General features: G+C 51.1%; 1 protein-coding gene across 1 annotated transcript in view; it reads left to right on the top strand.

The window, feature by feature from the left end:
• The window catches only part of FLNC (filamin C), a 96550-nt gene that overhangs the window by 13864 nt on the left and 72088 nt on the right, over positions 1–10598 (top strand). The window contains exons 6-8 of the mRNA XM_015419014.1: positions 1506–1668; positions 3525–3725; positions 10217–10354. Of these exons, the coding sequence (XP_015274500.1) occupies positions 1506–1668; positions 3525–3725; positions 10217–10354 (502 nt within the window). The remainder of the gene's footprint in view (positions 1–1505; positions 1669–3524; positions 3726–10216; positions 10355–10598) is intronic.

Genomic DNA, 10598 nt, shown 5'->3' with positions numbered 1-10598 from the left:
CTACAAGGAAAAGATGAAAAAATATATAGGGGAAGATGGAATAGAATTTATATATGGTTAGAGAATAAATAATGTTGTAGACTCAAAAGATTGTAAATAAGTTACTGTATGAGATACATCTGTTTGTGATGATGTGAAAAATTATAAATAAAACTTGGGGAAATAATTAATATATATTTTTTAAGTTCCATAATGCAGTTTAGACACAGTTATTAGAGTTACAGATACATACAAATTTCATAAATGCTGTATGAGATACATCTGTTTGTGATGATGTGAAAAATTATAAAGAAAACTTGGGGAAATAATTAATAATTTTTTAAAAGTTCCATAATGCAGTTTAGGCACAGATATAATTCAAAAGCAGAACAGTTATTAGAGTTACAGATATATACAAATTTCATCAATGAAATACCAATTTCTCATCTTTGAAAACAAGGGACCAAAGCTCTCGGAATGACTAGTGTTAGATTGTTCCAAACATCTTCTCTCTGTTGGCAGATATTAATCCTGAAACCACTTATTTTGTTACAAAAGTTTTAATGATAGTTTTATCTGTAAAGCGACAAAAAATCTGGCTCGACCCAATTGTAACAGAACTTGGTATACACTCAGTTAATATGAGTTAAATGGATATTTAAAAGTATTATAGTTTTATTAACAACTTCTGTTTTAACATTTTAGATTTGATTATCTTGACTGTAAATTTTGATTGTAAAGTTGGTGTTTTGAGGCTAATGTTGTATATCAATGTTTGATAATTGAGCTTTTCGATCATAGAAGCTAATAAGCATAAGAATAAGATTGTTTCAAACCGGGGAGATTTTACTCAGGATCGGGTGAACCCGAGTTCATATTCTAAGGCTGGGGAAGCAATCTTCTGAATAGGAGTATCATTCTCACTTCTAGGGCTCTTTTTGTAGAAAAAGCCCAGCAGGAACTCATTAGCATAATAGGCCACACCCAACAGCAGGAACTCATTAGCATATTAGGCCACACCCATGACAGCACAGCTCATTAGCACATTAGGCCACACCCCCATGTTACCAGAAGTGTGGTCATCCAGCCACACCCACCTTTTACTTCTTATTCTGTTTACCTTGTTTGTTGTCAACACCCAGGGCTTTTTTTGTAGCAGGAGCTCCTTTGCATGTTAGGCCACACACCCCTAATGTAGCCAATCCTAATGAGTTTCTGCTGTTGGGTGTGGCCTATTATGCTAATGAGTTCCTGCTGGGCGTGGCCAACTCTGGAGCCAGCCGGAACTCCGTTCCTGCGCATTCCTGTCCAAAAATAGCCCTGCTCACTTCGAACAAAAGTTAAAAGATGCCGTGGTTTCATATTTATGCCACCTGCATTCTTAATAATCTGCCTGCCATCAAGCTGAAGAGTAAAGCTACCGGTGATGTTCTTCTCTGAGCTCAGTGGGACACTTGTTGCTTGAGCGCCAGTCCTGGTCGAGTTACTCAAATTCACCCTGTCTCGTCCCTGCTTCCCTTGTCCAGGTCACCGTGCTCTTTGCTGGGCAGAATATCGACAAGAGCCCCTTCGAGGTCAACGTGGGCATGGCGCTGGGTGATGCCAACAAGGTGACGGCCCGAGGCCCAGGACTGGAACCTGTGGGCAACGTAGCCAACAAGCCCACCTATTTTGACATCTACACGGCAGGTTAGTGACCCCTGGCAGAAAGGAGAGGGGCATACGGACCTGTAGCGAGGATTTTGTGGCTTGCGGGGCAAATTTATTTCTGGGGCTGAAGTTCTCAGTGCAGAATGAAAAGCAATTTAGCCAATACAGAGCTGTTCCCCAGATGGATCTCTAAATTGCAAGCTGCCAACCACTTTAGATGACAGTACGCAGCTGCTGCAAGTTAATCACTTCTGCCAGCGTAGGCAGCAATTCTGATAACAAGCCATCTGGTGGGGGTGATGGCTTCTGTGGTCAAGAAAGCTAACACTTAGGCAGGAAAACTCTCTGGAAGGAGACCAGTTTCTTGACACAGAGTTAGAAGGGATCCTAGAGGTCACCTACTCCAACCCCCTTGCTCAGTATGGGAATTAGTCAACTACAGCACCACGGTCTGCTTAAAGGAGCTCACACCTTTAACAAAATGTTTTAAAATGATTGAGAAAAGCATTTGCAGGAGAAATTCTTCTGGGGCTGTGCCTTTAAGAAAGAGGGCGGAGCCCCCAAAAGCCCCCCCCATAGCTACGGGCCTGGGGTCATAGTCATAGGTGTTTCTGTGGAGAGGACTAGACAGTGGGTGGGAGCCAGATTGATGGAAAGAGTAACGGATCGCACTAAAGGTCCTGTTATTTAGCATCTCTTAGGTGCCTCCTGATAGCTTTTGTGCCCTGCTTGTGGGCAACTTCTCACCACTTGACTGCAGCGGCTGGTATTTGAAGGTATACTGCCTCAGAACAGGGAGGTTCCGTTTAGCAGTCATAATCAATATCTGTTAATGGACCTTGAGGAATCCGTGTCGGCCTTTTAAAAAGCCATCAAAGCCCATGGGGATTTCTTACGTCATGGCAACCCAAGAATGATGCACTACATGGAAAAGCAGCCCCTCTCCAGCCTACATGGATAGATTCTGAGGTGGGTTGGAGCAAATGCAGGATACAAAGGGCTTTGGGGGCAGCTTATGGGGCAGGATCATGGGTTAGGGGCAGCATTAGGCACCCCACTTTTGCCTGCTGAAATGTGGAATCATGAACACCATGGTTTGCCACGTGACAACCAGGCCCGTAGCTACGGTAGGGCTTTTGGGCCCCGCCCCCTTTCTTAAAGGCACAGCCCCACAAGAATTTCTCTGGTAAATGCTTTTCTCAATCATTTAAAAACTTTTTAAAAGGTTTGCGCTCCTTTAAGCTGAGCGGGGTGCTCTAGTGGACTAATTCCCGCACTGGTCAAGGGGGATGGAGTAGGTGACCTCTAGGATCCCTTCTAACTTTGTGTCAAGAAACTGGTCTCCCAGAGAGTTTTCCTGCCTAAGTGTTAGCTTTCTTGACCACAGAAGCCATCACCCTCACCAGATAGCTTGTTATCAGAATTGTTGCTTATGCTGGCAGAAGTGATTAACTTGCAGCAGCTGCGAACTGTCATCTAAAGTGGTTGGGTTTTCCTGCCTAAGTGTTAGCTTTCCTGACGATAGAAGTCATCACCCTCACCTGCTGGCTTGTTCTCAGGATTGTTCTTTAGGCTGGCAGGTGTGATTAACTTGCAGCAGCTGAGAACTGTCATCTAAAGTGGTTGGCGGCTTGCAATTTAGAGATCTATCCTGACAACAGCTTACTATTGGCTAAATGGCTTTTCTTTCTGGAATGGGAACTTCAGCCCTACCAGAAAACAAATTGCGCCGCAAGCCACAAAATCCTGGCTACGGGCCTCAACTAGATTCCCCGTCTTTGTACCATTTGGCGAGTGCCGTCTATTCATGGACTGAAAGGAGGACCTATTTGGGGGAGGGGGGCCTGAGCACAGCAGAGGCCTGTTGAGTCTCTGAATGAGTCTCTGCCCACCAGGTGCGGGGACTGGCGATGTGGGTGTGGTCATCGTGGACCCCCAGGGTCGCCGCGACACTGTGGAGGTGGTCTTGGAGGACAAAGGGGACAGCATCTTCCGGTGCACCTACCGGCCTGTCCTGGAGGGTCCCCACACCATCTATGTCACCTTCGCTGGAGCTCAGATCCCGAAAAGCCCTTTTACAGTCAACGTGGCGGAAGGTAAGTGCCTCTCGCAGTCCGTGTTCCGGGTTTTTCTTCCTCCTCCCTCTCCTTTCTTGCCCTGTCCTGCCTCTTGCTTGATTTTTTTCATCCCACCCCCAAACTCTATTCTAATGATTTCCCTAACACTGAACACGCAGAAGCCATTAGGGTAATCATTAATAATTATCATCTGGCATTGTGTGTAGTATAGCCAGGAGATCCTAAGATTGTCTGGCAGCCTGCAGTTCAAGCTCTTTCAGTGTTATGCACCACTAGGTGGTGAGCTAGACTTATTTTTTGGGCCGAGAGAGCTCGGAAAGAGCTGTGACTGGCCCTAGGTCACCCAGCTGGCTTCATGTGGAGGAGTGCAGAATCGAATCCGGTTCTCCAGATTAGAGTCCGTCATTCGTAACCACTACACTATGCTGGCTCTCAGTAGGGTGCAGTTAGGGTGTAGTGGTTAGAGGGCTGGACTAGGAGAAGAGAGTCCCCGGTTCAAATCCCTATTTGGCCAAGGAAGCTCACCAGGAGACCTTGTGCCAATCGCTGTTTCTCCCGGCTGAACCTTCCTCGCAGGGTTGTTGTGAGGAGAAACGACGGAAGGGAGTTCTCCCTATGCTGCTCTGAGCCCCTCGGAGAAAGATCTTGGACAAAAGGGAATGGACTAGAGAGTGAAGCAGGGCCCATTCCAGCAACTGCGCCCGCCTAGTCTGGACGTTGTTCTACTCCCACAACATCTCTGGCGCGTCCCGCTTTGCTGTCTTGAATTGTGGCCCAGATGTTTTGAGGAAACAGGTCTTGGGGCTGTAGAGAAATCTGGAGTCCTGTGACTGCCCCCCCCCCGCCCTTCGCTGCCCAGATATGAAAAACAGGAACGTCTGCCAAATCCACCCTGCTCTTCAGTCTAGCCTTGGCAACCGGTCCTCCTACTTTGGCACAAAAGATGCACACTGAATTCACAAGAAGCTTTTGGATGCGTGCCCGATGCCCCTGTGTGGAAGGTTTCCAGCAACCCTGTTTTACCGACTTCACTCAAGCTCCCTTAGTGGGTCTTGAAGAAGAAGGAGGAGGAAGAGGGGGAGGAGGAGATTGGATTCATACCCCGCCCTTCACTCCCAGAAGGGGTCTCAGAGCAGTTTACAATCTCCTTTCCCTCCCCCTCCCCACAACAGACACCCTGTGAGGCAGGCGGGGCTGAGAGAGCTCTCTCGAGAACTGCTCCCGAGAGAACAGCTTTGAGAGGACTTGTGACTGACCCACGGTCACACCAGCAGCTGTGGGTGGAGGAGTGGGGGAATCAAACCCGCTTCTCCCAGATTAGAGTCTGCGCTCTTAACCACTACGCCACACTGGTTATACCCCACTCTTGACTACCTGAAGGAGTCTCAGAGCGGCCGACAATCTCCTTTCCCGTCCCCTCCCCACAAGACACCCTGTGAGGTAGGCGGGGCTGAGAGAGGTCTCTCGAGAACTGCTCCTGAGAGAACGGCTCTGAGAGAACGTGTGACTGACCCAAGGTCACACCAGCAGCTGCGTGTGGAGGAGTGGGGAATCAAACCCGCTTCTCCCAGATTAGAGTCCGCGCCCTTAACCACGACACCGAATTGGCAAGTGCCTCTTGCGCCAGTGGTGTGGCAACAGGGTGTTCAGAAGGACACACACTCTGCACATGCACAGAAGACATCTTCTTTCTCTCGTGGAGCTGGATTCTGCTTGGAGAACGGCGTCTAGGGCCCGAGCTCCGGCTTCCAACCAGCCACTAGGAAAACGAGCGGGAGGCCAGCGCTCCCGGTAACGCAGATGGGCAAACCGAGGCCAGGACCCACCGGCCTCTTCTTGAGCCGAGGCCGCCCGCTCCCCAGGGAGTCTCCCGGCCAGAGCCCTGATCCCCCCCCCCGCTTCTTCATCCCATCTTCCCGCACTAACCCCTCCTCTCCTCTCTCCTCCGATGCCCGCAGCGCCGTCTCCCCCGCTGCTGCCCGCCGCCTCCCCCGTTCAGATCGTCCCTCAGTCCGTCCGCACCCCGCCCGCCGACAAGGGCAAGAAAGTCCCACCCGCCACTCTGCCCAAGCCGCATAAACCAAGTTAGTAGTGTGAGCCTGGCCAGGCCTCGGCTGTGCCCTTCCTCACCCTGGCATGACTGGACCTGGCGCGGCGCCGGCATGGCACGGGGAGCCCCCCGGTGGCACCCCCCCTCCCCTCCCACCGCTGCGGTTTCTCGGGCTCGCAGGAGGAACAGACGGCTGACAGGAACGTTCTGCCCCTCGACCTACCCATGAGCTAAGGTCTTGCAAGGTGTAGAGTTGCCAACTTTGGGTTGGGGAATTCCTGGAGATTTGGAGGCGGAGGCGGAGCCTGGGGAGGGCGGGGTTTGGAGGGGAGTCCGCCCCCCCGAAGCGGCCATTTAGGGTCGCCCCAGGTTGGATTGACCCAGCGGCGGGGGGAGGAGTTTCTGGGAGTGGGAGGGAGCGGGCGGTGTACACGCGATGCAATGACATTGCATGGAAGTGACAGCATGGAGGGGAGTCCGCCCCCCCGAAGCGGCCATTTAGGGTCGCCCCAGGTTGGATTGACCCAGCGGCAAGGGGAGGACTTTCTGGGAGTGGGAGGGAGCGGGCGGCGTACACGCGATGCGATGACATTGCAACGAAGTGACATCGTCACAGTGGGGATGTCGCGTGGTGACACTCTGGTATTTTGGGCAAAACTCTATGGTAACCATAGAGTTGCCCAAAACCATAGAGTTTTGCCCAAAATACCAGAGTGTCACTGTGCAGCGTCGCCGATATAATGATGCCACTTCTGTGTGACATCATTACATCATGTTTGGGGGTGGCATTCCCCCCGGCCGGCCAGCAGTGGCGTAGAGGCCCGAGAATCGGGGGATCTCCCGCCCTCAACTGGACAATGGCATCCCTACAGCCATTGAGTGGTTGAGCAGTGGAACAGTCTGCCTCGGGAGGTGGTGGAGGCTCCTTCGCTGGACGTTTTCAAGCGGAGGCTGGACGACCATCTTTCGGGGATGTTGTAGGGCTATCTTTTGGCTCTGCTCCTGCAGAGTGCAGGGGGCTGGACCTCCAAGGTCCCTTCCAACTCTAACATTCTATGATTCTATGACTCGGCGGGCCAAAACGAGCCTCCCGAGGCAAGACCTGTCAGCAGAACTCCTCCTCAGTCGCCACGCAACAAAAAGAGCCGAACTTGGATTTGAACGAGCAGCGCAGGTTCTGCAAAGCTGCTTTCCGGGCAAAGCCCTTGGCTGCTTATCGAGCGAGCTCAGCTCTTTGCCAAAATCTACCGACTGACTTTATTTATTTGGAGGAAGCCAAGCAGGGTTGCCAACTCCAGGTTGGGAAATCCCTGGAGATGGGCGTGTGCGTGTGGCGTCTGAGGAGGGCAGGGTTTGAGGAGGGGAAGGGCCTCCGTGGGGCAGAAGGCCATCGAGTCCGCGCTCCAGGGCTGCCATTTTCTCCTGGGGTCGTCTGGAGCTCAGCTGTGACTCCAGATCTCCAGGCCCCGCCTGGAGGTTGGCAACTCTGCGGGCGACCCTAACAATGACGATTGCGTTGGCCAGAAAATAAACAAGATTTGGCAGATTCTGAAAGAGGAATGAAGGGGAAAATGGTCCTGCTCCCGTGTGTGTGGGGGGAGGCAACCCAGTGCCCTCAGCACCAACGCTCCCTCTAAGCTGTGGAGTCCTGTGAGCAAAAATTCTACTTTGTGAGCTCCTGGCATTAAAGGCTGTGAGCGAGCGATTCGGCTGCTGCATACAAACCAGTTTGCTCTGGAGCCATGTCTCCCGAGCTAAGACACGTGTGAGCTGGAGGCTAAAAAACTGTGAGCTAACTAACTCAGCTTAGAGGGAACCCTGCCCGGCACCCGATCTTCCTTGGCTTGCTTTTAGCAGTTCTGCTTCCTGCACGACTTTGTGTGGCCTGCGCCCTGGAGTCGGTCCCTTTCCTTGCATCTGTCAGCATCTCTCTACCCATCCTGTGCCATTCAAGAGCCCCATAGACCCAGCATGCTTCACTTTGAGCCGCGCTGCATTCTGGGATTTGTAGTCTTTGCTGCTTGCGCCACTGCAGCTTTTCCATTGCCACCTTCCTTCCGGCCCGCTCCTCCCCTTACCATCTCTGCCCTCATCCATTACGTCTCCTCCGGCAACGCACCTCCCTCCTCACTCTTTCGAGATTGTCTCTTCAGATCTGCCTTCCCCCCCCTCTATGGGTCAATTGCATTTCGATGTATTTCGACAAAAGCGGCAGACGGTTTAATGAGTGGGGAAAACTGTATGTCGCAAGGTGGTAAAATTTGGTTGGAAAGGCTGGCTATAGATCAAAACACCCTCCTGTGGGGACTTTGCACCTGTGTTTTCTCATTGAAACCAGGGTGCGGGGTGGGTAGGGTTACCAAGTACCTACCGCGAATGGGCGGGGGACACTTGCTTTCCTGCCGGAACATTCCTGCCTGTTACGCACCCGCATTGCACTATGCTGTCGCCCAGACATGACGTAGGCACGTAGCCGGGCGACGCTCTGGCAATCGGGCCGAAAACTCGATGGTACCATCGAGTTTTCAGCCCTATTGCCAGAGCGTCGCCCGGCTACGTGCCTACACCACGTCTGGGTGACAGCATAGTGCAGCGCATGTGTTTTCCGCGTGGGAATGTTCCCGCCAAGAACTATGTGTCCCCCGCCGATTCGCAGTAGGTACTTGGTAACCCTAGGGGTGGGGGAGAGGGTTCCCATTTGCCCGCCGATGCTCAGCCGATTGGTGGGTGGAAACTGGGGCCAAAGGGAGCATGTGTGATTGTGCTGGGATGATAAAAGAAAATGTAAAACGAAAAATAATGCCTTGTCTACTTACGGGAAATTCTGACCATAGAGTTCCTGGCAATTCCTAGAGCTACCCAACGTGATATATTCTGACCATAGAGTCCCTGATGATTCCTAGAGTGGTCCAAAGTGACAAGGGCAGCTCTAGCAGTCGCCAGGAACTCTATGGTAAGATTACTAGAGGCTAGCCCTAGCGATTGCTGGAGGTTCTCTGGTAGGGTTCTCATATTTTGAAAAGCAAAGGACAGATTTCCCGACTGATTGCTTCAAACAACTGATCGCCAGTGTTCTCTCTAAGCTGAGTTAGTGTGAGCTAGCTCAGTATTTTAGTCTCCGGCTCACACATTTTTGTCTCAGCTGAGGAAGGATGGCTCCAGGGCAAGCCAATTTATGCAGTAGCGAAGTCGCTCGCTCACAACTTTAATGCCAGCAGCCCACCAAGTAGAATTTTTGCTCACAGGACTCCACAGCTTAGAGGGATCGCTGCTGATCACTATGGCAAATCTAATTTTAAATACCCCCTATTATTTAAGCCGAAGCTGGCCTCCACTGGGGGGCTATAGGGCAAAACAGGCTCAGCCCCGCAACCCAAAAAAGGACATTTTCATCCGTTTTTAAAATTTATTTTATTTTGTCGGGCTTGTATCCTGCCCTCCCCGCAAGCAGGCTCAGGGCGGGTTCCCTCAATGTTCATACAACATACCAATAACAATAAAAACCATGTTAAAACAATAAAATTAATACAATACAATACAATAATTATACAATTATAAAATACCGTGTGGTATCAGGCTCTTAGAAAGAGCCCGAAAGAAGATGGACACCAGCAAAAGATTACATGTCATATAAAAAGTGGACATCTGTTTCTGTGGTTGCTAGAGATACCCTTGTCACTTAGGAACCTCGATGGGAAAATTGAGTTTTCCTCTGTCCATAACATGCGAAACAGCCACGGAATATGTTGTCGGAGGCTTTCATGGCCGGAGTTCATTAGCTGCTGTAGTGCTCTCTGGGGTATATATGGGGAAAGGCAGCCCCGCAGGTATGCTGGACCCTGGCCATTTAGAATGTACTGCTCTACTGTTGATAATTTTAATCATGTGCCAATTGTATTAATGATATGCCAAATGTATTTAAATGTTTTAAGGTTGTAAATCAGCCAGAACCTGCTTGCAGGATGGGTGATCCATAAAATAAAAACAAACAGACAAACAAATGAAGTAGATAAACAAGCAAACCACGGTGACATCCGTAACACAGAAACAACCCGGGTTCCCCTGGCCATTCCGAGCCGAAGGGGTCCCCTTCTTGGCCCAATGCAGCCTTGAATGGCCTCGACTGTTACCGGCCTCCCCTCTGCATGTCCGTTGCTTGCGTATTGGACCCAGTGGGCTTCTCCGAGCTGCTCCGATGCCTGTCGGGACCTGACCTTGCGTGCAAGTGTTTGTTTGGGCGACATCCCCCCCGGCTGACGTTGCGAGACTGTTGCGGCTTTGGGAAGAGCCGAGCGCCGGGCATCACAAAGCCATCGGCCCCATTCTGGCCTCCTCTTCTCCTGGCATGAATGGCGCCCCCTTACAGGCCAGGTGCATGGGGAATGACGGAGCAGCGAGCGAGTCCTATGCTGGACTCTTGGGCATGTGCTAAGCTCTTATTCTTTCCTCCCTTTTCCAGCTTGCAACCCAAATGCCTGCCGGGCCATGGGGCGGGGTCTGCAGCCGAAGGGGGTGCGGGTGAAGGAAGTGGCCGATTTCAAGGTCTACACGAAAGGAGCTGGCACCGGGGAGCTGAAAGTCACGGTCAAGGGGCCAAGTAAGTACCCGAGTCTCTCTTTTTTTTGTGGTGGCAAAAAGGGCAAATTCAGTCTTGGCAGGGGTCATTTGGTAGAAAAAGAGGTGCAGGAGCTCATTAGCATAACTCATTAGCATAACTTATTTGCATATGCCACACCCCCTGACATCACCGGAAGTGTGTCAGAAGGCAACACCCACCGCTCAGGCTCCACTGGACTCTTTTGGATTGCTAGCTATTGGGGTGGGGGGACGTGCAGATCTGT

This window comes from Gekko japonicus, unplaced genomic scaffold, assembly GCF_001447785.1.
Source record: "Gekko japonicus isolate JY-2015 unplaced genomic scaffold, Gekko_japonicus_V1.1 scaffold3687, whole genome shotgun sequence".
NCBI lineage: Eukaryota > Metazoa > Chordata > Lepidosauria > Squamata > Gekkonidae > Gekko > Gekko japonicus.
Note: the sequence above shows the minus strand (reverse complement) of the source record. Positions and strands in the feature narration are given on the sequence as shown.